Source organism: Equus przewalskii, chromosome 20 (genome assembly GCF_037783145.1).
Source record: "Equus przewalskii isolate Varuska chromosome 20, EquPr2, whole genome shotgun sequence".
NCBI lineage: Eukaryota > Metazoa > Chordata > Mammalia > Perissodactyla > Equidae > Equus > Equus przewalskii.
In genome coordinates, this window is record NC_091850.1 from 23,075,836 (window position 1) to 23,103,235 (window position 27,400).

Sequence of the window (27,400 nt, forward strand, 5' to 3'; positions counted from 1 at the left end):
ACTCTCCACCTAGAAATTCACAATGGGTGGGTCGCTCGGAGCCCATCAGAATACTGTGGAGTTGGCAGTAGGGGAGGGAGTGTGGAATAGGCCACGTCCTTGCCCAGCATGACTTCGTCTCTTTTTATCCTGATGGAATACACAGAGGATACAGGTGGAGGTTTAAGCAGTCTTTAAACTTTAGGATTTGAAAACATCATAGCATCTTGGGTTTGGGAGCTGTGTTCTGGTAGCTGATTTTCCCCTTGTGTGACATTGACAGGTTGAGGCCTCACTGGTAGGCCTTTGAAAAGCGTCCCCATGGGGTTGTTGCCTGTTTTTCTGTGGCTCTCTGCCTCCCTGCATCCTCTGTCTCCAGCCCCCATCCAGTTCTCCCTTCGGCCCCCTGCCAGTGCCCATCCCTGAAGCTCCTCACTGCCCACGGAATAATGGAGTTGAGCCCTAGTTTTCTTCTGTGTAATCTGTGGGCTTGTCTGGTTGTCAGTGGACTGTCAGTGGACTCCACTGCCTGTTGCCCGGGTTCTTGCTGACACCACAGGGAAAGGAGACAGTTTTAGTCCTTTGCAAAGCATAGGAGCTTCAACTCTTTATTTTTGTTTTTTCCTCCACATTAGTACTACAGCCAAGTTTCCTCCTGTAATAGTTAAAGGCAAACCAACCAGCATAGTGAGAAGTAGCTTTCCTTTTGCAGCCTCCCAGGCTAATACACTTAGAGAATATATTGTCCTCCTATTAAGATGCCTCACTTCTTTCAAACTAATATCCCCACATGCCAGCTTTATTATGCTTAAGTTTGTTCAAGCCTGTCCTAACTTTCCCTCCCATTTGTTGGCTGGTGATTCTGCCTGGGTCATCTGGAGATATGGCAGCCTACTCTCTGTCCCCCATACTTTCCCCCCACATAACAGGGTCAGGAGTTTCAGTTTATCCAGACACAGAAATATCGTATATGTACAGCCAGCAGGATTTGTGACATTTAATAAGAGCTGGAGGGCACCTGATGGGGAGTTAAAAGTCACAATATCTTTTGTAACAAGAAATTCTTCTATTTAACAGAAATTGTGAATGCTGCTATAGGATTCTCCTACCCCAAGTTCAAAGTTTCATATAGCAAAAATGAAAGGAAAACAAATTCTGACATATGGTATAGATTTATATTACATTAAAATATTAACAAAAGCTTAGAATATTTTAGTTAATTGTTTGTTGAAAACAGAACCAGACTTTTCTTATTTTGAACAATTTTCCCTTTATATATACAAGTAATTACTGAATTGCTACTGTGCACAAGGCCTTTTCAAGACAAACTTCCAGACTAGTCCTCCTTCAAGGAGCATAGCATCACAGGGAAAGGAGAAAGTTTGAGACCCCACTCAAATAAAAGAGCAAACAAGGGCCGGCCCAGTGGCGCAGTGGTTAAGTCCACACATTCTGCTTCGGTGGCCCTGGGGTTCGCAGGTTCAGATCCTGGGTGTGAACATGGCACCGCTTGGCGGGCCATGCCGTGGTAAGCGTCCCACATATAAAGTGGAGGAAAATGGGCACGGATGTTAGCTCAGGACCAGTCTTCCTCAGCAAACAGGGGAAGATAGGCGGCAGATGTTAGCTCAGGGCTAATCTTCCTTAAAAAAAAAAAAAAAAGAGCAAACTAAGCCCCAGTAGAGAAGTAATCAGCACCACAGAGACGCAAAGGAAAAAAGAGAGCATTTAGCTGAGAAGATCTAGAAAAACCTAATGGAGGAGGATATGTTTGAGATGCGCAATGAGGAGTGAATTGGTTTTGATGAGTGAAGCTTGGGGTCTGGAAAGAAAATTTTCACCTGGTTTTTCTTCTCTCCCTCCTCTGCCTCCTCCTCATATTCTTTTCTCCTTTGTCTTTTTCTTTTTTACTCACTGACTTGTAAAGTACCCTCCTTTTTATTCAGGTTCTTCCTTTTTAAAAAATTTTTTTCTATTATAGTTTATATATACATATACATTTTATTGCAATCTCCTTCTCCATCTTTTCACACTTCCTGCCGATGTCTGAGGAAACACAGGCAACAGTGTAGTAAGGTTAAGATTCAGCCTTGTGGTGCTCAGCTTTAGGATTCAGTCTCTAAGAAAACACTAAAAGTGTCTGAAAGTGGGAACTGCCCAGAAGTCACTAAGCTTTTACTTACTTGTACTTTCTATCAGTGATTTTATTTTATTCCCTTCTTGGCAGCCTTCATGTCAAGCGCAGAAGAATCTGTGTCAGCCCGCACAGTCATAATATTAAGAAGTGGATGAAAGAACAAGCAGCCAAGAAAAATGCTAAAGGCACCATTTGCCATAAGAAGAAACACCCCAGCAAGAGGAACAGTAAAGGGGCACATCATAGGAAACATGAAACACACGACCATGAAACGCCTTATTAGAGAGTTGACGAGTGAATCTACGCAGATGATTCCTGAAGTGAACTTGGCCACGGTTGGTTATAAATTTATCACGTGAATGTTCCTTATTGGAAGCCAAGAGGGCAAAACAAAATATTTGTTTTTAAAAGGAACAATTATACAGTAGGCAAATGTAATCAGTAATATACTCAACTGAAAAATGAAATCAAAAGATAATACAGTCATGTGCCACATAAGGACGTTTCTATAAACAATGGACCACATATCCGATGGCAGTTCCATCAGATTAGTACCACAGAGCCTAGGTGTGTAGAAGGCTATGCCATCTGGTTTGTGTAAGTACACTCTATGATGTTCGCACAAGGACGAAATTGCCTAACAACACATTTCTCAGAATGAATCCCCATCGTTAAGCGGAGTATAACTGTACTTATCTTCATATGATATTTTGAGAGCAGCATACAGACATAATTTCCCCAACTTTTTTATTATGAAATTTTCCAAACCTACAAAGAAGTTGAAAGAATGGTACAGTGAACACCTGTATATCTTTCACTTAATCATTGTTAATATTTTGCCACATTTGCTTTCTCTCTCTCTTCTCTTTGTATGTATGTGTATATAAAACATTTTATATCTATATAAATATGTAACTTTTTGCTAAACAATTTGAAAATAAGGTGCAAACATCATGATACTTCACTCCTAAATTTTTTTTGGTGTTACAACTTGGCATCCCTCAAGAATAAAGACATTTTATATATAATCACATTACCAGCTTTAGACCTAAAAAATTAATAGTTTCAATAATATATACAAATACATATTAATCTAACCTAATATATAATATTGTCATCTAATATATATTATATATATTTATGTTTCTACATCCAAATTTCCCCGACTATTTCCAGAGCATTTTATATAGGTTTTTTTAAAACCAATCAAGGTTCACATATTGCAATGAATTGTTATATTTCTTTCATATCTTTTAATCTAAGAAAGTTCTTCCGCTTTTTTTCTTTTCTGTCCTCCCATGACATGGACTTTTTAACAGAGCATGAGCCATAATCTGCTCCACATTCTGGATTTGTCTGTTTTCTCATGATCACGTTCAGGTTTAACATTTTTGGTAAGAATGCTTCCTGTATGAATTTGTATATTTATTATTGCAGTATTTGGAGTTCATGAACATTAGAGTTCATTTTCTACGTAGAAAAGTTTTAGCTGCATATCACTTTAAAACACCTAGTTTGAGCACTACTGTTGTTTGGATTGATAAATTCTGATGCTGAAAAAAAAAATCTGCTTTGCTTCAGCGGCTGTCTGCCTCCCACAGTCAGCTCTTGGAGCAGCACTAGGGAGGGGTCCAGAGTTGGGTTTCAGGAGGGACGATTTGACGCTTTCCCTAAACAAGGGGCCTACGTCTTTCAACTCCTAACCTTTCCCACATCTTGTGCATTGATTCCCATGGCACTGCTCCTCTTTTGGACTCTTTTTTGCTCACAGAAGCTTCGAGATATAGAGTAAGATCTAGCTTTCATAAACAGTGTCAACACAAATAATCCATAATCAATCTATAAATCAAAATTGGGGGGCCGGCCCAGTGGTGCAGTGGTTGGGTTCTCACATTCTGCTTTAGCAGCCCAGGGTTCACTGGTTTGGATCCCGGGTGCGGACATGGCACCACTTGGCAAGCCATTGCTGTGGTAGGTGTCCCACATATAAAGTAGAGGAAGATGAGCACGGATGTCAGCTCAGGGCCAGTCTTCCTCAGCAAAAGGAGGAGGATTGGCAGCAGATGTTAGCTCAGGGCTAATCTTCCTAAAAAAAAAAAAAAATTGGGATGAATTTATTATATGATCAAGTTTTTTAAAATTATCTTTTTAAAGATTGGCACCTGAGCTAACATCTGTTGCCAATCTTCTTTTTTTCCCCCTCTCCTCCCCAAAGCCCCCCAGTACATAGTTGTATATTCTAGCTGTAGGTCCTTCTGGTTATGCTATGTGGGACACTGCCTTAGCATGGCTTGATGAGTGGTGCCATGTCCGCACGCAGGATCCAAACCGGCAAAACCCTGGGCCACTGAAGTGGACTGTGCAAACTTAACTACTAGGCCATGGGGTCGGCCCCTACATGAGGCAGTTTTGAGGACTATGGCCTGGGAGAGAACCTTCACCAAGGAAGGAAGCACTCTGAAGAACCGTGGTCATATATCGTCTTAGAACAAAGAACTCCCATCAAATATGACAGGAATCTCTCTCTTACTACAGTCACAAGATGTTTTTCTAGCACAGCAGGTCAGTGGTCACAAGATGAGCACAGCAGATCAGTAATCAATCCTTAGGTTCTGGGAAGAAAGGCTTATCTTTAGAGAAATGCTGATATGGGGAGGAGGCATACATCCTTATCTTTAAGGGCATCATTCTTGGCTTTGGGACATTATAAATGTTTAAAGCAGATGTACAATGTATGCTTGATAGGCCATGTTCAGCTTTTCTGGAAAAACAAGGCCAGGCCAAGTTAGTTTTAAACTAAGTGGCTTCCTCATATACCCCAATATATCTTATTGCTTTTCACTTATTCATCAACAGCCATCAGATGGCAGGAGCACAGCGTTCACTTTGCCAGGGGTCAGGTGTCCTGTGCCTCCCTTCTGGCCAGTCCCAGGAAGTGGTGTTGCCAGGACAATTTGGAGCGGATAATGGGACACATGGAGGTGCTGAACGTGATGTAGGTTAAAGTATCACCAAATAGCCTTTGTGATAAAATATCACCAAATTGCTCCTTGACACTAATTTAGCATGTGATTTATTTATTCTCACCAACAATCCTGCAAGCTTTGTACTGATATTTCCACCTTATGGAGGAGGAAACCTGAGGCTCATAGAGATAAAATGACTTGCTCAAGGGCAAGATAAAAGGCTCCCTCTGTGCTCTGGTCACCCTGGGGTAGTGGGTGAGTTTTATATTTACCCCCTTTTTTGTGTGTAGGAGGAAGAGTCCCCCTGAGCTAATATCCATTGTCAATCCTTCTCTTTTTTTTTGCTTGAGAAAGATTAGCGCTGAGCTAACTTCTGTACCAGTCTTCTTCTACTTTGTATGTGTGATGCCTCCACAGCATGGCTAATGCGTAGAGTAGGTCCGCACCCAGGATCCAAACCTAGAACCCCAGGCTGCTGAAGTGGAGCACACAGAACCTTAACCGCTTGGCCATGGGGCTGGCCCCCTATATTTACCCTTTTTGATGGGAAGATTACTGCAGCTTTCAATTTAATCTAAGTTGAAAAGGATCTCCCTTTTTATAGAAACATGGACTCTCTGTTTAGTGCCATTAAACATCCACTAACTATTCCAGTCCAAATTGGGTTGGCTAGCAGATAATCCAAAATGCTCCCTCTTTCTTGTACCATGGAGTTTGACTAACCAATGCGGGAAGGTGGGTGAAGATTACCTAAGAGGGGTATTAGTGCCCCTCCCTGTGAGATCTAAACTTTTATATTATCACAGAACAAATCGAACTATGACATATGTTTCACAATTTACATAATCAACGTGATGCTCTTTTGACAATTATGCACATTGTTTTTTTTATAATTATAGAATCATGCTTTCCCTCTGGTCAATTTAAGAGAACTTCAAGTTCATCCCATCCTACCCCCAATGCTGTGATTCTGCTGTTCCTCATAATTCATTGTCAGATAATTTGATTAATTGGCATATTGTAGCCTCTCCACCTCTACCTCCGCGTAAACTACCAAAACAGTGGGCATCTCCTTCCTTCATCTGGGGCTTAGCACATAGTAGACATTCAATAAATATTTACTGATAAAGCATACGTAAGCAAGTGGCCTCTCATTTGGCTAATTATGATGAAAACAAGACACCACATAACAGTCATACACCCCTGTAGTGACCAGCCTGTACTGAAGAGTGAGAAGGATAGTAAGGGTTAAATTCTGCCAAGACCTGGTTGGGAGAGTGAATTAAATAAACCCAGTGTGAGTGGGCTCCTCTGTTTTCAAGCTTTTCTTCATCTCAGAATTTTTATGTTCTTTACCTCTTCCCTACAGCTCTGACATCAACCTCCATAAAATGGACTGTGTCTCAATTCTGTTCACTTTTCTCTTCAGGGCATAATGATCTGTATCAGTGAGTTAAAGAACCTTCTTTGCAGAGGAGGTAGAGCAGAAGAGATGGCTTCTGACAGATTGACTTTGCTAAACCCAGATCACAATGGAGGCAAATTGTACAATCTGTGAGAAAACCTAGGTTTGGGAAGAAAGTGGGGTCATGGTGTCCTCAGGGATTATAAAGCATGAAGAAAAGTGATGACTCCCTGTTTGATTCTCGACTTTCAGAGTGACCCTGGACCTACCAGAATGGGTAAAATTAAAAAGATGAAAATACTAAGTGTTGGCAAGGATGTGGAGCAACCAGAACTCTTATGTGTGCTGGGGGTAGGGGGGGAGGTGTAAATTAGTAAAACCACTTTGGAAAACTGTCTAGTCTTATATACTAAAGCCATGTAACTACCCTATGACCCCAAAAATTCCACACTTAAGTAATATCGAGTTAAGTGAATATGTTCACCAAAACAAATGTATAAGAATGTTCATAGCAGCCTGAAAATGGGAAACTATCTAAGTGCCCATCAACGTTAGAATGGATAGATTTTAAATGTTATATTCATAAAATGAAATGCTATCCACCAATGAGGAAGGGCAATCTATAATTCATGCAACAATATAGATGTATCTCACAAGTTTATTGATGAGGGAACAAGATCAGACACAAAGGAGTCAGTATCACGAACCCCAACGAGCAGCTCCCCAACATGCCTACCTTATTTGTGCAGCTTAACTTCAATTCACTTCATTGTCAGTTCTGGTTAGTGATTTGAAGATTTGCAGGGGAGACATCAGAAATGCCCATTTCTAGACTTCATAGGTTAGCAAAGTGATAGACAACCAAAATTTCATATATAAAACATTCGGTGGCATAAATATACAAAATATTTTTTATTTATATATAACATCCGATACAACACACATGCACATGTTTTGCTTTTGTGGAAAACTACTGTCCTTTCTTTCTCCCCCTCAACCCCCACCTGCAACGCATCACTTTGCTCTGTGTTGCTCTAGTTAAAAAATAATCACATATGATCTCACTTGAATGTGCAATCTAAAAAACCTGAGCTCACAGAGAATAGATTGCTGGTTGCCAGAGGTGGGGGTTTGGTGGGTGGGAAAAATGAGTAAATGTGAACAAAAGGTACAAACTTCCTGCTATAAAATAAAAGAGTCATGAGATCTAATGTACAGCATGGTGACTATAGTTAACAATACTGTATTGGACATTTGAAAGTTGCTAAGAAAGTAGATCTTAAATGTTCTCATCACAAGAAAAAAAAATTGTAACGTTTCACAGCAACAGATGTTAACTAAACATACTGTGGTGATCATTTCGCAATATATACATATATCAAATCATTGTGTTGTACACCTAAAACTAATACAATGTTATATGTCAATTATATCTCAGTGAAAAAAAAATCACAATGTTTGTTGGAAAATGAAGTCTGTAAATAAGAATTCTCCGGAGTCAAGCAGATAAAGTCTCATCCTTCTCTCTCCCCAAAGATGAAGACAGGTGAAGCAGTGCTATTGTGGTTTCAATTATCTCAGCCTCTTTTTTTCTGGGCAGAGACAGGAAGTCACCTTGGGATGTGATTTGGTAGTCTCAGTTGTTCTGTGAAGGGTTTCTTGAGTGGCTTCCTTTGCTGCATAAATGTAAAGGTCAGTGGGCAAAGGCAAAGGTCACAATAAGATCTCCCACTCCCCCTTTATGGCTTAGCGGCAGTTTCTTCCACTGATCTATGCAAAATTCTGGGGAAGAAGTATACGATTTGCACAAGGGGGCCAGAGCATCTGGGAAAAGGGACCAGCACTCTAACCTGAACTGCTGAAATGAGAGTTAGGAAAACCTGTCAGGATAACAATCCAAGGTCCACGGGCAGGCAAGGCATCAACTGGCACTAAGGGAAATTCCCCTGAAGGGAGGATTCTTCTCAGCTTATGACTCAGACTCGACATCACAAGAGGCCTGGTGTTTGGGCCCGGAGGCAGATTCTTTCTACCTCAGTGTGTGGTTGAGAGACAAGGCTCACAAGACCCTGCCACTTAGGACACAGTGTCTGAGCTTGTGTGTGACCCAGGAGGGCTGCAATTGTGGAGCTCTCCCTAAGCTGGTCTGTATGTCTGGTCCAGTAAGGGCATCATCCTCTGGGCCCCATTGTATTGGGAAAGGCTGATTACAGAAGCCATCTCTAGTGTGTTTCCAGCTACATCCATGGTGCCTAACACAGTGTCTGGTACATAGAAGGTGCTCAGTGAATATCTGAGCGTAGAAGTTGCTAATAAAGGATACAGGAGCTGGAATTCAGTAACAACGCCATATGGTCGCAAGCACAGCAACCATGCTAGGAGACTCCAATCTCTGTCTCTACCTGGTTTTGGAAAGCAGGACTGCTCTGCTGTGGGTTGAATTCTTATACTATTCAGGTGGAGGAGACAGAGAGGCCTTGAGAAGGAAATAGTCTAGTTCTTGTGAATAAAGGTAAATTGATTTGCAATTGATTGATTGGAAAAATAAAAGAAATGTGACTGTATTTACAGCCCAAGCCAATGGAGCAAGGCTTACTAGTTGCATAAGATATTATTTCAGATATCTGACTCGTGTAGACAACAGATGACAATTCCAAGGTTCTGTTTCCCTTAAAGGACATGCCCAAATGAGGCTTATTTCCCCTGGGTGTGATCCTTAATACAACTACATCAATTTTTTAAGTTAGAAATAGCTCCTGGATCCAAAATGGGCTCAAGCCACTTTCCAAGAGTAAAAGGAGAAACTTGGCATTTCTAGTTCCCCAAAACCAAATGTCAAAATCTGGTCAATTTTCCCATATTTCAGGCTCATAAGTCAGAGGCATTGAAGGCAGAGCAGATGTTGTATATTATCTTGAGCTAATATACCATATTCACAATGACCACTATGTAAATAGTTAAAATATTAGTATTAATATGCTTGCCTGAGTTTTTGTTAGAGTTAGCAGTTGCTATTTAAAAACTACATATACAACTTAGGAACTGTATGTGAATCTCTTTTCTATAAACTAAACATTCCTGAAAACTATGTCAGTATTCAATTTATTTTTATAAATCGAATTCAATTGTAAATACAGTAGAAGAGTTTTTTAAAGAAATTTCTCCAAAAAATCATTTGATAAAATGAATGTTTTTTTAAAGCTAATGTTAACATTTGAGTTTTTATTCATGCAGCATTATGTGGTAGAAAAAGCACTGGATTGTTGGGGTCAGACCAGCCTTGATTGGAGTCCTTGTACAGAGTGTCAGTTTGGAAGGTAGATTTGAGAAAACCCATCCTCCCACCTTCTCATTTTGGCTGATTTGAACAAACCTTTCTCCATCTCCAAAAAAAAAAAAAAAAAAAAATAAGAAGAAGAATGTTGGTTTGTTTATCTGTAAATGGCCGTAAATGGAGATGATAAAACCTGGCTCAAAGATTGTTGTTGTGAACAATCATGGATGGACCTTGAGGGTATTATGTTAAGCAAAATAAGCCAGACAGAGAAAGACAAACACCATGTGATTTCACTCATATGTGGAAGATAAAGAAACACGTGGACAAAGAGAACAATTCAGTGGTTACCAGAGGGGAGGGTGGGCAAAAGGGGTAAAGGGACACATTTATATGGTGAAGGATAAAAATTAGACTGTTAGTGGTGAGCATGATACTGTCTATACAGAAACTGATAAATAATAATGTACACCTGAAATTTCATAATGTTATAAACCATGATGACATCAACTAAAAAAAAAAAAAGATTGTGGTTTTGGAGTCAGAGACGGGGATGTGACAACAGAAGAATGATCTGTCTCTGAGAAGAACTGTGCTGGTCTGTGAGAAAAATTCGACCCACTGTGGCTGGCTTAGAATCTGGAGGAAGAGAGCCACAAGCCCATGAATAAGGCAGCTTCTAGAAGTTGGAAAGTGCAAGGACGCAGATGCTCCCCTGGGGCCTCCGAAAGGAAGGCAGCCCTGCAGATCCCTCGAGTTTAGCCCAGCAAGACTCATTTCAGATTTCTCACTTTCAGAACGTTAAGATAATAAATTTGTGTTGTTTGAGTTTGAAGTCATTAAAAACAAAAAGATTCTTGTGAGGATTTAACGTAAAGCACAGTGCTTGCTACATAAGGGGTGCTCAGTAACGATTAGTTCTTTTTAGGGGAAGACTGTATTCTGGTTCGTTTAAATTGAGAAAAACCGTTGAGATGGTATTCTCTCCAACTCGACTCTCACCCTCTGATTCCTAGCACTTGCGCCCCTGTTAGACATTACAACCTGGCCTCCATCTGGCTGTGGAGAGCTCAGGAAGGATCAGCTTTGTGTTCAGAAAGAATAGCTAAGGGGAGAGCAGTGTCCTCACAGGGCCTGGGTGGTGACATTGGGGGCCATCACCAATGGGACAGAGGATGGCTCTGCCCCTAAGAGCAGCAACTTCATGTTGGTCATTGATAGGTGAGGCAGCAGAAACAAGGCCGGAGTAAAAGCACACAAATCATCTGTCCGCAAGCACAGTTGAGACAATACCCCTGGGCCCTGGGGGGTCACACTGAAGAAAGGTAAAATCTGATCATTTGGCTGGTGGTATTACAAGATATTCTCATTGGGCATCAAAAAAACGTATCCCTATCTTTTAGACATGTGTGTTACTTGTTTCACAGCATGGAAATAGCTTCTGTTTCATTGATTTGTGTTGGATTGGAGAGAAGTTTGAGAAAATGTCACAGTCTAACCTCCTCTTGCCGTTTATCAGGAACTTCTGAGACTTGGGTGGGAGGGAGGTAGAAAGAGAGAGAACCCAAGAGCAAAGGATAAAGTATAAATACAGCTCTTTGAGATACGGGCGCTTTGTAATGTTTTGTTTTTGCTTTTTTTCCCTCTTGTGAAAGATGACATGAGTAGAGCCATATTAAAATAGAGCCAGAGCAGCCGTTTCAGAGGAACTGCCTTGCACGTCTTGTTTTCTTTATCTTCCAAACTGGACAAAACCACCAACATTCCAAGAAGTCAGTGAGAAAGAATATCCTGTCTGTCAGGACTGATGAAATCGGACTTTGCTGATGATGGAATCGCTAACCAGTCAATGAAGTACAAACCTAGCCTTCCCTTATCTAGCACCAATGAACTCTTCTTTAATACAACTCAGCTCATCTCCTTTTTTCCCATAAAACCTCCAAGTTTTTCTCCTATAATTGGGACACTATTTTAGGTTTATACCTAAATCCGTGCTCCCTGAATTGCAATTCTTTGATCCCAAATAAACGCTTTGCCTCTTAAAACCAATTTCTGTTTTTGTTGGTTGACATACGGTGTTAGAAGTGGGATCTGAAGTGATCTCACATTTGAGGACTACCATTCCCTAGAAACAGGTTTGGTACCAACACAAGCCCTCTTGTGTACTTAGCCGCTTCCACACACAGATGACTCCTCCAATCGTGGGGCCTCTCAGGCTCAGATCTCCCTCCCTTTGGTTGAGGTTAGTGCTCTTCTTTGGGATGGGTGCAGTGGCTGTGGTCATTGCAGGAGAGGTTTCCCTCATGCAATGAGGGGACTCCCGCTGACAGTGTTGATGCAGCGTTTGCTGGGAGGGAATGCCCCCCGTAGATATGTGAGTACTTTGAATTTTGGAGGGATTCACTCAGTAAAATTCTCTGCTTAGATGAACGTTGCTGTGGGTTAATGTGCACATGAAGTAAAAGCTATTGCTATGGGACATCTTGGAAGCCAAGGGCGAAAAATTGGTGGGCATGTGTTGAGCATTTAAAAGCCATTAGCATGCTCACCACCTTAAGAGATCTCCCAGATAAGGTGGTCACAAAACAGGTTAGACTAACACTGTGTTACCTGTCAACCTCAAGAAAACTTCTATGTAATGAGGTACACTGTAAAAACATCACACAATCTCCAACCCCATGAAAGATCCCTCTTAAGTATTAGTTTGGCTACAAGAGACTCAAGGCTTAGCTAACCCATTAATGTACATGTAAAAAAACCTATTGTCATTCTAAGGTGCAAGCTTTTCTTTACTATGGGACTTTTATAAATTTTTGTCCCCGTAGACTGATAATACTAAAGATGGTTTAAAATTACCGTGGACACTTTGGGGCTTCTCTAAGCTTCCAAAACTTGTCTTTTTGAGCACTAGATTTGAGAATCATGGACCAGACAAATTAAATGCAATCTTTAATTTCTAAAGAGTCAAGCACACCACCTTCCAGCACACCTGCTTAAAAACTACAGTCTTGGAAGCTATAAATATTTACAAAGAACAACAAAATCTTACTAAGCTTATTTCATGTCCTGAGAGCTTGGCTTGGTAACCATCAGGTTGGGGGCCCAAAGTATGGTCAGACAGAAATGGGGGTTGCACCCCATTTGAGTCAGATATGGCTGGACAGAAATGTGGGTTGAACTTCATTTGTGACTAGGGTCCTACCAAAGTGCTGTCAGCCTCAGAGGAATTACATTGGCAGTTAGAAGTAGTGTTCCAATTAGATGAGATTATTTAAGAAGTGCATTTAAAAGCAAAGGCTTTGAAATTCCAAAGTAGCCTTATGGAAAGTTTTGTTGCAAAAAGCTAATGAAAAATTACAATATGAGAGGGACCTAAATGAAAAGACTATAAAAAAGTCTGGTAAGTTAATGGCTTTTCAGACACCCCCATATCTACTTTGAAGGAGGGCCCTCGTATGGGCTCCTTCCAGAATTAATGAAACTCTGAGAGATTTCCTGGTACACTGCTACATTATTCCCATATACAGTCAAGGAGAAACTAAAATTAAAAATTAATGGAATTGCCGGTGGGACCAAGATGGCGGAGTGAGTGGTCTTCTTTGCCTCTCCCCCTTCGAATATACAACTAATTGGGCATTCACCAATTAACAAAGGATGTCCAGATAGCATCTCAAGATGCCTAAGAGACTTGTGCTGCTATACATCGGAAGGAGGATGGACTTCCCCCTGGGAGGAGGTGGAAATAGGTGAAAACTCTCCGACTCCCGACCCCCAACCCCTGGACAGCCTAGTACCTGCTAGAGGCTCTCTTCCAGCGGACTCCCCCATAGCATCGTCATGCACCAAGGGTGGGAGTGTGCACTCACCAGCTGAGTGACGGTGGAAACAGGTGACAACAGCCCTACCTAAGCCCCCCGTGATGACACCTAAGCCCCCCGCGATTACACCTAAGCCCAGGGGGAATCTCCAGGGTCCCGCACCCGCTGGCAGGGAAGGCCTCTGCTCACCATTAAAAGGGAGGCCCCGCCCAGAAACCAGAGCAAAAGGAAGCTCCCAGGGAGTGGATTCCCCGGCACAGCACGAGCCCGCCAGCTGCTGCTGGGCCCATGGTCTCCGGCTGTGCACGGGTCAGTGCAGGGGGTGCCCGGACTTCCCTTGGACATACTGAGGGACTGGGTGGAACTCCAGCGCCCGGCTCTGTGGCCCAGGGAGAGGCTCCAGGGTCCTGCACCCCCTGGCAGGGAGGGCCTCTGCTCGCCATTGTCAGGGAGGCCCCGTCCAGCATTCGGAACACCAGGAAGCTCCCTAGAGAAGAATTCCCCGCAAGGCAGTGGCTTGTCAGCCGCTGCCAGGTCCACAAACTCTGGCCGTGTCCCAGACGAGGCAAGGGGCTCCCAGAGATTCCATGAGAGTGGTGTGGGGCAGAGTGGAGCTCCAGTGAAACGGCTACATGGCCCAGGGGGGAACTCCAGGTTCCTACAGCAGCCTCAGTGAAAGCCTCTTCACAGCACTAGTGGAGAGGTCCTGACTGGCAATCACAAGGCTGGAAGGCCCTGGGGCAAAAGTAGCACAGCTAGGTGAGCTAACGACAGACTGCAGAAGATACCCATAGCTCTGCTGGGACCTATAGTGGACAAGTGTGATCTTGTGGGCTCTGTCAGGGACAAAGCTGTGATTATAGGTGATCCTGCTCCTGGCTGCTGGGAAAGCCCATAACACCGCTGCAGAACCCAAGGAGGGAGCATGTCTAAGTGGGCTGCAACAGTAGGCACCAGCAGCCTGAGGCCTGCTTGTGATTGCCCCCACAACCAACGAGGGACCCCACAGGACCACTGTGACTATGAGGAGGGGTCCAGGTCCAGTCAGTAACAGCTGACAGGGTTCCTTGTTGGTGCAGTCTAAACAGCTGCTCCCCACCCCCACACCAGTCACAACAAGTGGAAGCAGCGACTAAACTCTATCTCTAGGCAGAGGCACAAATCCATGCCATCAACCAGTATGAAAAAATATATTAAATCTCCAGAACAGAAGGAAAATGATAAGCACCCAGAAAACAATCCCAAAGACAATAAAATCTATAACCTAAATGACGATGACTTCAAAACAGCCATTATTAAAAAACTCAATGAGTTAAAAGAGAATTCAGATAGACAACTCAATGAGTTCAGGAGCTATGTCACAAAAGACCTTGACACTATAAAGAAGAACCAATTAGAAATACTGGAGATGAAGAACACAATGGAGGAGATTAAGAAAAATCTGGACTCTCTGAACAGTAGGGTCGATAATATGGAGGACAGAGTTAGCAATTTGGAGGACAGGAATATAGAAATGCTGCAGACAGAGGAGGAGAGAGAACTAAGACTAAAAAGAAATGAAGAAACTCTCCGAGAATTATCTGACTCAATTAGGAGATGCAACATAAGGATTATAGGTATACCAGAGGGAGAAGAGAAGGAGAAGGGGGCAGAAGGCCTGTTCAAAGAAATAATGGCTGAGAACTTCCCAAACCTGGGGAGAGAGATGGAACTTCATCTGACAGAAGCCAATATATCTCCAAACTTTATTAATGCAAGAAGACCAACCCCAAGGCATACAGTAGTGAAACTAGCAAAAGTCAATGACAAAGAGAAAATACTAAGGGCAGCCAGGCAGAAGAAAATAACTTACAAAGGAAACCCCATAAGGCTATCAGCAGATTTCTCAGGAGAGACCTTACAGGCTAGAAGCAATTGGAATGAAATATTCAAAACTCTGAAGGACAAAAACCTGCAGCCAAGAATACTCTACCCAGCGAAAATATCCTTCAAATACGATGGAGAAATAAAAACTTTCCCAGATAAACAAAAGTTAAGGAAGTTCATTGCCACAAAACCTCCTCTTCAAGAAATGCTCAGGAAGAACCTCATTCCTGAAAAATCAAAAAAGGAAAGGGGTTACAAAACCCAGAACAAAGGAGATAAGCAGGAGGACAATACACAAAGTAACAGCTCTCCATCAGGACAGGTTAGCAAAAGTTAAATAAAACATTAAAGATAAATGGAATGGAAACACCAAGAATAAATATAGCCTAGTCATTTTAACCACAAACTCACAACACAAAAAAGAAGAGAAAAAAAAATCTGACAATAACAACTTAGAAGGGGAAGAGAAAAGGGATGGAACGTTTTACTTTAAGGAAATAAGAGGCTATCGGAAAAAGGAGTATCTCATCTACGAGATGTGTTATACAAACCACCTGGTAACCACTAAACAAATAACAAGAATAAAGACACAAATTACAAATAAGAAGAAAGCCAATACAGAAATTTACCTACTTGAATTAGGAATCCAAAAATCATGGGACGAGAAACAAAGAAAATGCAAAAGAACCGGAAAACAAGTGATAAAATGGCAACAGTAGGCCCCCACGTTTCAATAATCACTCTAAATGTAAATGGATTGAACTCTCCAATCAAAAGGCACAGAGTGGCAGGATGAATCAAAGAACAAGATCCAACAATATGCTGCCTCCAGGAAACACACCTCAGCCCCAAAGACAAACACGGACTCAGATTGAAGGGATGGAACACTATACTCCAAGCTAACAATGAACAAAAGAAAGCAGGTGTTGCCACACTTATATCAGACAAAGTAGACTTCAAAGCAAAACAGATAACGAAAGACAAAGAGGGGCAGTATATAATGATAAAAGGGACAGTCCACCAAGATGACATAACAGTTATAAATATATACGCACCTAACACAGGAGCACCAAAATTCGTAAAGAAACCATTAACAAAACTAAAAGGAGACATCAACAGCAATACAATAATAGTAGGGGACCTCAACACCCCATTAACACCAATGGACAGATCATCCAGACAGAAAATCAACAAGGAAATTATAGAATTAAATGAAAAATTAGATCAGATGGACCTAATAGATATATATAGGACACTTCATCCAAAAACAGCAGGTTACACATTCTTCTCAAGTGCGCATGGAACATTCTCAAGGACAGACCATATCTTGGGAAAGAAAGCAAGCATCAATAAGTTCAAGAGGGTTGAAATAATATCAAGCATCTTTTCTGATCATAATGCTATAAAACTAAAAATCAAGTACAAGAATAAAGCTGGGAAAGGGGCAAAAATGTGGAGACTCAACAACATGCTACTGAACAAACAATGGATTATTGAAGAAATTAAAGAAGAAATCAAATATTATCTGGAGACAAATGAAAATGAAAACACACCGTACCAACTAATTTGGGATGGAGCAAAGGCAGTCCTAAGAAGGAAATCCATTGCAATACAGGCTCACCTCAATAAGCAAGAAAAATCTTACATAAACAACCTCAAACGACAGCTAACGGAATTAGAAAAAGAAGAACAAAGCCCAAAGTCAGTAGAAGGAGGGAAATAATAAAAATTAGAGCAGAAATAAATGATATTGAAACAAAAAAGACAGTAGAAAGGATCAATGAAACAAAGAGTTGGTTCTTCGAAAAAATTAACAACATGAATAGACCTTGAGGGTACTATGTTGAGTGAAATAAGCCAGACAGAGAAAGACAAACTCTTTATGACTCCACTCACAGGTGGCAGTTAACATATGGACAAAGAGAACTGATCGGTGGTTACCAGGGAAAAGGGGGGCTGGGGGGAGGGCACTAGGGGTGAAGTGGTGTACCTACAACATGACTAGTAATGATGTACAACTGTAATTTCACAAGGTTGTTAACTACCATAATCTTAATAAAACAATATGGAAAAATATATATATATTTTCACATGTATGTAGGACTCAAAATATTCTTGCAGCACATAACATTCCAAGCCATTTCCTTATATGCAAAACAGATTTTTTAAAAAGCAGGAAGACACTGGCAGTATTCCTAAATATTTTCTGCAGATACTGTTTTATTCCTGCGTTGTCATTCAGAGTTTAATTTGTCACTACAGCATGTTTCTATAGTTGTTTGTATGATAAGACACTGGTGTTTGGCCTTTTTCTTGTAGGAAAAATAAATCTTGAATTTTGTGTATCAAGTCTTAAAAAAAATTAATTGAATTGTTTAATACTGTCAGAAATATTTACTGTTTGTCCTGGCTGAAATTTGACAAGACCTTTGAAAGGATTTAATAAGCTATGATCAGAAATTTGGCCAGACTGGAAGCTGATATTTGGAGCCAGATAGAAATTTTTTATAGGTCTTCTTCCTTAAGTTAAAATAAAACTACACACCCAGAGGGAATGAAGAAAATTAGGGATGATGTAATTGGACAGGTTGATCAAACTATAATGTCATTTAAGTTACAATCTAATTTCTGAGGAACTGAGAGCAATTATCCTTATCTCGCAAAACTAGAAATGCAGCTCTAGAAGCAGTTCAGATTCCACCCACTCCCTTTCACCATCCCAAAACCTCCCCTATTTATCTCAAAAAGCTTGTAACCAGGGCTGGCCCAGTGGTGCAGCAGTTAAGTGCGCATGTTCTGCTTCGGCAGCCTAGGGTTCACCAGTTTGGATCCTGGGTGCGCACATGGCACCGCTTGGCACGCCCTGCTGTGGTAGGCGTCCCACATATAAAGTAGAGGAAGATGGGTACAGATGTTAGCTCAGGGCCAGTCTTCCTCAGCAAAGAGAGGAGGATTGGCAGCAGTTAGCTCAGGGCTAATCTTCCTCAAAAAAAAAATCCATAAAATTAAATTTAAAAAAAGCTTGTAACCTCTCCAGGAACTGTTACCTAGACCATTACCAATTTCTAAGACTGAAAAAAAAAAGAAAAAAGAGAAAAATGTCTATAGAAATGCCCTTTTCCAAAATCTAACATCTTTAAGTAAATGTAAGTAAGATTAAAAGATTTTTTTAGGTGAACTTTTAAGCAACAATTGTGTTATGGTATATGTACTTAAAAATAACCTCAAAACATTTTGATAACTCAAAACCTTAGAGTTTTGCTAAATTAAGTTAAACAATGGAAATTTATTGAGTATCTAGTCATTTCCAAATAAGACAAAATACTAGATATTAATTACTAAACATAGGTTTATCTACTTTCAGCTTCTTATTACAGAAAAAACTAAAAGATGTTTAGGTCTGTTAATAAACATGTCTTGTGCCATGTATGTTTTCAGTAACAAAAAAGAAGGATTAAGAAATGGAGATATTTTTGTTGAGAAAGCAAATTTGTTCTAAAGTAAGCCTGGGTAAAAAAAGGGCAAATTCTGAATGTAAAAAAGAAAGTTAGAGAAGGTTTACTGAAGAGGAACCCTGAGAAAAGAGTTTTGTGGATGGTCAAGCTGGCTAAGTTTGAAATTGATTTAATTAAGTAAATGAGTTTTAGTATCAAAAGTAAGCTGGCAAAAAAATTAGACTTAAAACCAAAAAACAACCCACCAATTGGGAAAAAATATTTGTAAGTCAGGTATCTGACAAAGGGTTAATCTCCATACTACATAAAGAACTCACACAACTCAAAAAATCAAACCACCTGATCAAAAAATGGTCAGGGGACGTGAACAGACGTTTCTCCAAAGAAGATATATGGATGGCCAATAGGCACAAGAAAAGATGCTCATCATCACTGATCATCAGGGAAATGCAAATCAAAACTACACGATATCACCTGACACCTGTTAGAATGGCAAAAATAACCAAAGCAGAAAAGTAACAAATGTTGGAGATGTTGTGGAGAAAAATGAACCCTCATACACTGCTGGTGGGAATGCAAACTGGTGCAGCCACTATGGAAAACAGTATGGAGAGTTCTCAAAAAATTAAAAATAGAAATACCTTATGACTCAGCCATCCCACTACTGGGTATCTATCCAAAGAACTTGAAATCAGCAATTCCAAAAGTCCCATGCACCCCTATGTTCGTTGCAGCATTATTTACAATAGCCAAGACATGGAAACAACCTAAGTGCCCATCAACTGATGACTGGATAAAGAAGATATGGTATACACACACACACACACACACACACACACACACACAGTGGAATACTACTCAGCCATAAAAAAGGATAAAATCATCCCATTCACAACAACATGGATGGACCTTGAGGGTATTATGTTAAGTGAAATAAGCCAGATAGAGAAAGACAATCTCTGTATGACTCCACTCGTATCATATGTAGAAGTTAAACATGTAGACAAAGAGAACAGATTAGTGGCTACCAGGGGAAAGGTGGGGTGGGGAGTGGGCACAAAGGGTGGTGCACCTACAACATGAATGACAAACAATAATGTACAACTGAAATTTCACAAGGTTGTAAACTATCATAATCTCAATAAAAAGTTTTAAAAAAAGGAAATCTTTCTCCTTTGGTTTTGGCATTTTGGGTTTGTCATCAGAAGCATCATCTGTACATGAATCTAGAAAATTCTTTAGTACATTTAATTACCAATGTCTCCGCCATTCCTCCCCTAATTCATTGTGCTAGGTGTCTAGAACTTCTCGTCTAACCAATCTAACCTCCAGAGATTTAAGAGGTAACTGCTGTGAACACCTCTTGTTTTACTTGGCTAAACACCTCTGGCAAGGTAAAGATGGAACTAGACAGAATTTGGGCACAAGCCAAATGGTTAAATGGAGTGCCCACTGGCATCTTGTGGTTCCTTGATCTCTTTAGCTTGCTGCCCTCGGACATTGCCTCCTGGTCAGGTCTTTTCTTCAACTTGGACTCAGCATTTTGTTTGTTATGACAGGAATTCTTGTTGTAAAACTTTGCGTCCTCTGCATAGCTTGATGTTTCAAAAACACCACTCGGATAATGGTCACTCGGTGCTTTGAAACGATTACTAAGGCTTGTGAAACTTCACATGAGAAACTTCAAGAAACAGAAGATGTTTACCTTTAAAAGAACTTGATGGCTAGAGCCTTCTCTGCTCTGGTTCTCTTTATGCTCAAATGTGGTCTAAAAGTTCTTGAGGAAACCGCTTTCCCTCCTACGTGGGACATGGCACATCAGGAATGAGCCTTCCTGGTGCTGAGGAACCAATGATGGATGTTTAGCGATGCTTTCCAATAGTTGATCAGCAATACTTTCCAGTGTTTGATCAGTGATGCTTTTGGAGACAGATCATGATCAAAAGGGGGAAAATGTGAAAGATGATCTGAGTGGAGCGATATTAAAATAGAACCCAAGCAGCCATTTCTGAGGAATTGCCTTGCACGTTTTGTTTTCTCCTCCAAACTGGACCAAACTGCCAACATTCCAAGAAGTCAGTAAGGACAAGAATATCCTGTCTGTAAGGACTGATGAAATTGGACTTTGTTGATGATGGACTCGCTAACTAATCAATGAAACACAAGTCTAGCCTTTTGCCTGATCATTGAACCTCAAGCCAATCTACAAAGTACAAATCTAGCCTTACCTTATCTAGCACCAATGAATTCTTCCTTAAGACAACTGACTTCATCCTCCCTTTTTCCCATAAAAATCCTAAGCCCCTCTCCTATAATTGAGATACTATTTGGCTTTCTACTTAAATATGTGCTCCCTGAATTGTAATTCTTTGATCCCTAATAAAGGTTCTTGCTTTCCCTCTTAAACTAATTTCTATTTTTGAAGGTTGCCATTCTCTTTCCACTTTCCACCAAGGCTGCTTCCCCAATACCATAGCTGAAGATCAATGACAATAACTCTTACTGGCTTTCCTGTCATCCATATCAAGAGTGGTGTCAAAGCAGGTTCTTTCCTGGACTGAAATTGGGATCCACTGTGATCATCTGTGATATATTGCATTATTGGCTCCAATTCTTCATCCTTCCCTGTAGCCATGCCCATTGCCATGTAACTTTGCAGCTCCTCCCACAAAAGCAGAGTGTATTTCCTCTCCCCTTGACTTGAGACTTGACCCCATGACTTACTTTGGCACATTAGCAAAAGTGATGCAAACGGGAGCTTAAAAAGCGCTTGTGCAGCAGGCCTGGCTCTCTTGTCATTGGAGAAGAATCCTCTGCTCCAGGTAGCTTCTCCCTCCATTCTGGGTCCCAGAATGAAAACACATAGAGAAGAGATTTAAGGTGGCCAGACCCAGAGCTTCAACAGAGCTGTTCTGCTGAACCCAGTTTGAATCAGCTGATCCTGGCTAGCAAATAAATGATTGCTATTTTAAATCACTGAGTTTGGGGTGATTTGTTATACAATAGTAGCTGATTAATATACTACATTTTTGTGAAAAGGAAGTAGAGAGACAGGAATGCTTTTTTCATAGGGATTCATCTGTCACAGGGGAAATGCCACTACATCAGAAAATGGAGGAGAAGAGAAGAGGTGATGGGCCAGAGTGACAATGAAGCTATGAGAAAAACAAGACAAACCTAGAGGACGAGAGAAAATAAACTCAGAGGAGTATCACCCCTTAGTAGTAGGCTAAGTACTACTATTTCTTTAGTACATTTAATTATCGATGTAGGCTGCACCAAGTAACTTCCTTCCAAAAAGTATAGTATGGAAAGGGGAAAAAGAATATACTATACTCTCACAGTGGAGAAACCTAAGCAACACAGCATTATCCAGGTGATCAAGGTCAACATCAACAGGGATAAGTCCTGCTGATGGTATGTAACCTTGATAGGATGTGATGAGAGTGGCACTTTAACTTCTGAGGACTTCCTCCAAAAAGCCCATAAATCCAGGCTAACCATGAGAAAAACAACAGACAAACCCAAGTTGAAGGGAATTCTACAAAACAGTTGACCAGTATTTCTCAAAACTGTCAAGATCATCAAAAACAGGGAAAGTCTGAGGGGTGGGGGAATTGGATGAAGAAGGTCAAAATGTACAAACTTCCAGTTATAAGGTAAATAAGTACTGGGGATGTAATGTACAACATGATGACTATAGTTGACATTGCTGTATGGCATATTTGAAAGTTGCTAAGAGAGTCGATCCTAAAAATTCTCCTCACAAGGAAAATATATTTTTCCTTTTTTTGTACCTATTTGAGATAATGGACGTTAACTAAACTTATTGCAGTAATCATTTCACAATATATGCAAGTCCAGTCACTATGCTGTACACCTTAAATTTACACAGTGCTGTATGTCAATTATAGCTCAATAAAACTGAAAGAAAAAGTACTTTTAAAGCAAAAAAACAAAACAAAACAGGAAAAGTCTGAGAAACTGTCACAGCCTAAGGTGATGTAACAATTTAATGTAACGTGGTATCCTGGACAGAAAAAGAACATTAGGCAAAAACTGAGGAAATTTAGATTTAGAACACAATAATCTATCAATATTGGTTCATTAGTTGTGACAAATGTACCTTATGTAAGACATTAACAATAGGGGGATCTGAGTGTGGAGTATAGGGGGACTCTGTAAATATTTGCAACTTTTCTGTAAACCTAAAACTAATCTAAAATAAAAGTTTATTTAAAAAAAATACAAGAGTAGATTTTCTTAATCAAATTTTCACTTTTCCCAAAAGGCTTTTTTGATTTGATTTCACTCACTGATATCTCTTCCTCTCTTTGCTCAAGACCTAGAAATTCTGTGTCACCTGCCTCTCTGAGATAGTGCATTCAATTTCTCTTCTTGCCCTTCCATTTGCTCCCATGCCGCCTGCTGTCATCCTAGTCCTCTGACCAGGTTTCCTGCTCCCTGATTGGTGGGTGCCAGTAGCAGGCTGCCCCAGGCAGAGCAAGACAGGGCGGGTCAGGGTGGCCAAGCCAATATGGTTTCAGCAACTCAAACTTTGTCACCTTATATAACACATCTTTCTCCTCAGGGCACAGATTATCTCTCTGAAGAGCTGTGAAAACAATCTAGCATTCTCATTTTAGGCAATGAAAAGAAAATCTTAGAATTTAAGAACATCACAGGAATTCTGAAAATCATCTGACCAAAACCTCTCATTTTAAAGATGAAGAGAATGAGGGCCAGAACCGATAAGGCTATAACAAGGGTGAGCTGAAAATCAGGTTTTCTGATTCAGAGATCATATGTGCAGCTCATTACACAACATTTTTAGGGAAATAATGACCCAGATCAAATATATTCATTTCAGAAAAATAGTTGTTAAGGATCTACTTTGGGCAAAACATTGTGCTAGATGCTAGAGGCAATAGAAACATTAGCCAGAAAAGTGTCTGTCCCCAAGGAGTTTCTAATCTAAGGATGTGTGGGAAATAACATCAATATGTGGAATAACTTGTATGTGCCGTAAGAGGTATAAGGTACTAAAGAAGGAGGCATGACATCCAGTTAAGGATATCAAGAAAAATTCATGGAGTGGGTGTCATTTGTGGTGAACTTTGAAGGGCAGGTGAGATTTTGGTGGGTGGAGATGAGGGCCAAGACTCTCCAGAGAGAAGGAGAGCACAAGTCAAGGCAGAAATATGGGGAAGTGTGGACTGCATTTTAGGCAGAGTAGATGGACTGGTTTGGTGAGAAAATTCTGCAAGGGATCAGAATACTATTAAGGGAGGCTTTGAATGACTGTGGCTTTGGTATTTAATTCTGTAAGTAATGAGGAATGCCTGATTTGTGCCGCTGGTGGCAAAGATTAGGACTACCTGGCTTGGTGTTTTTCAGTGTAGAGTGGTAAGAAGGTCAGAGCCACATTTATCTCAATGTGGGGGCAGAGCATAAGATGCACTGGAGGAAGGCACGTCCCTTGAATGAGGCCGGAACCGACTGGGGAACCCAAAGTGTTCTATGAGAAGATGGGGCTTAAGTGGAACAACACAAGCATTGCCAGTTAAATGTGTGAGCCAGGAGGAATGAGACGTGCACCAGAGTACGGCCATAAGTGCAAAACTTGCCTCCAGTTTAAGAACTAGGGATGCCAAGAGATGTCCTGAGCAGTGAATGATGGAACAAGATGAGAGTGAGGGCAGGAAGTTCAGGAAACTACCAACAAAAGGCTCATTAGTCTAGACTATTCTCTTAAGCTGAACATCAGGAAGGTGCAAAAGAAAATTAAATTGGTATAATAGATATAAAATTCCAAAGTGAGTGCTAGAATAAGATGCATATTGTCAAAGGTAATACTCAAGCATTGGTTTCACAGTTCTAAAAATACTCAACCCATAATAAGGGTGTGATGGTCAGTTTTATGTTTCGACTTAGCTAGGCTACAGTTCCCAGTGATTCAGTCCAACACTGATGCAGGTGAGAAGGTATTTTGTAGATTTGATTGAAATCCAAAGTCAATTGACTATAAGGGCGATTATCCTAGATAATCTCAGTGGGCCTGATTCAATTGGTTGAAAGGCTTTAGGAGCAGAGCTGAGGCTTCCCTGAAGAAAAAGCCTTCACCTATGGAGTGCAGCCTCCTGGAGAGTTCCAGCCTGCCCTTCCTGGGGGCCTGCCCTTCCTGGGGGCCTGCCCTATGGGTTTGCCTCCACCACCATGTAAGTCAATTCCTTGCAATAACTCTCAATACATATCTCTTACTTGTTCTGTTTCTCTGGCTGAACCCTGACTAATACAAAGATATTAATGAATTGAAAGAAGAGTGCTTAAGAGACAATTTAGTGAGGAGAATTTCTTTGGACAGGGATGTGCTTTGATTTCGTCTCCTCGAATTGGGTGACGCTTCAGTGGGACCACTGAGAGTTCCCGTGTGTTCTCTGAAGTTGACAGCAGCATGGACTGAGAACAGCTCCTGAGGGGAAGAATTGGTGGGCTCCTCCTTTAGCAGAGCAGCCACTAAAACCACGGCAGAGACCTCCAAGTAAAGATGAATTAAACGTACATTGATATTTGCTTCCTAGTGAAACTGGCTAAAATGATCATACATAGATTTTCTAAAAAGCCATAAATCCAGGGGCTGGCCCCGTGGCTGAGTGGTTAAGTTAGCACGCTCCGCTTCACCGGCCCAGAGTTTCCTCAGTTCGAATCCTGGGCGCGGACACGGCACTGCTCATCAAGCCATGCTGAGGCAGGGTCCCACATGCCACAACTAGAAGGACCCACAACTAAAAATGCACGGCTATGTACCGGGGAGCTTTGGGGAGAAAAAGGAAAAATAAAATCTTTAAAAAAATAAATAAATAAAAAATAAAAAGCTATAAATCCATAAAGATTGGAAGCCTAGGAAAAGAGGTGACAGGAACAAACTTTCATTGGGAAGGAGATAAAGGAGTGGTAAAAACCTAGCAGAACCTATGAGTATCATCTGAATACATAATCAGCTATCTGGAGAAGAAAAATTCTCAGTGTTCCCTTAGAGGGAACAACAGAGAGTGCAAATATTTACCTCCAAGCTCTCAGCTGCCTGTGGATAAACACAGATATTTACTACTTTATGTGGGGTTACCCTGAACTTTCAAAAGCATTTAAGAGTGTCAGAAAATAGAATCAACTTGATATCACTGTAAAATACAATCAAATCAGTGTCTAGGTATGCCGGTTATGGATCTGTTGCCTCTCAGCTCCAAATTCACCATTTTTGCCTGCTTTGTGAAAACAGTTCTGGAACCTTTAAATATTTTTCCATTGTCAGCTGGCATGATCGATGCTAAGGTTTGTTAGTAGAGGGGTGCTAGAAAGGTATTGCAGGAGTTAAAAAGGAGATTTTGCTTCCTAATTCCTTGTCTCCCCCTCAATGGGCTCCTGGGGAGCACAGTGCACTGGGTGGCAGGGGGGTGAGTGGTGGCAGCAGCTCTCCCCCTCCCCCTTCTGGTTCCTTACCTGGAGCAGCCTTGTAGCCCAGTGCCTCCAGTGGACCCCAACAACTTCCCCAGCACCCTGGAAGGTGAATTTCCAGCAAATTCCAAAGGACATGGCACTACGTCAATTTCTCTGCCGTTCCTTGAGCCACAGCCAAGGTCTTTCCAACAAAGTCTGGCTCTCAGCCTGGTGGAGCTGAGGTGTCTCCTTTGAAGGTCTCTCTCAGCTCTAGGGATGGTGGCTACTCCCTCTATCTGCTATTCCTATATTCTGTAGAGTTCTCTTTACTTCTGGACTAGTTTATCCCTCTTATACCAATCATGTTTTTAGTTAAAACTTCTTTATATTAAAATTTTCCGGGGCCGGACCGGTGGCGCAGTGGTTAAGTTCACACGTTCCGCTTCTCGGTGGCCCAGGGTTCGCCAGTTTGGATCCCGGGTGTGGACATGGCACTGCTTGGCACGCCATGCTGTGGTAGGCATCCCACATATAAAGTAGAGGAAGATGGGCACGATGTTAACTCAGGGCCAGGCTTCCTCAGCAAAAAGAGGAGGACTGGCAGATGTTAGCTCAGGGCTAATCTTCCTCAAAATAAATAAATTAATTAATTAAATTAAATTTTCCTGTTTAAATTACTGTGCATTTTCTCTTTCCTGATTGGATCCAGACTGGTATAGAAGAAAAAAAGAATAGCAAAACAGACAAATATTAAACTTCTAAAATTTTACTCTGAAAGTACACATGGAATCATTTGTATAAATCTGTTAGAGTCTGAGGGGGGCTTAAATAAAAAGCTGTCTTCTTCTGTCAAGTTCTGAAACAGCTAGGGGTTGAGATTTAAGTATTGCCTTTGATGAAAGCCAAGGTAAAGGACGTGGTCTAGGTGTATGGTATTGATACCGACCCTCATATCAGTTTCCCTACATTAAACCCAGCATATATGGGGTTAAAACCAAAACACTCATTCCCTGCTTACTCCCTGCCTTCCTGCCTCCAGAATTCACTATCCTCTATGGAGACA

General features: G+C 41.1%; 1 protein-coding gene and 1 long non-coding RNA gene across 3 annotated transcripts in view; one reads left to right on the top strand and one right to left on the bottom strand.

The window, feature by feature from the left end:
• Positions 1 to 11,810, top strand: part of CCL28 (C-C motif chemokine ligand 28) — a 37,145-nt gene extending 25,335 nt beyond the window's left edge. Inside the window, exons 3-4 of one of the 2 annotated variants that reach the window (XR_011530605.1) lie at positions 2,207 to 2,451; positions 11,417 to 11,810. Coding sequence is in view for 1 of the 2 variants with exons in the window: in XM_070587628.1 (XP_070443729.1) it covers positions 2,207 to 2,399 (193 nt within the window). In the remaining variant the exon portion in view is untranslated. Of the gene's footprint in view, positions 1 to 2,206; positions 7,683 to 11,416 lie in introns of those variants that run through there. The other variant, XM_070587628.1, reaches the window with a different exon arrangement.
• On the bottom strand, positions 7,376 to 26,603 carry LOC139077931 (uncharacterized). The gene is made up of 3 exons (XR_011530606.1): positions 26,401 to 26,603; positions 21,625 to 21,740; positions 7,376 to 8,163 (listed from the first exon to the last, which is right to left on the bottom strand). It is a non-coding gene; the product is annotated as an uncharacterized lncRNA (long non-coding RNA).
• Positions 26,604 to 27,400: the final 797 nt, after the last annotated feature.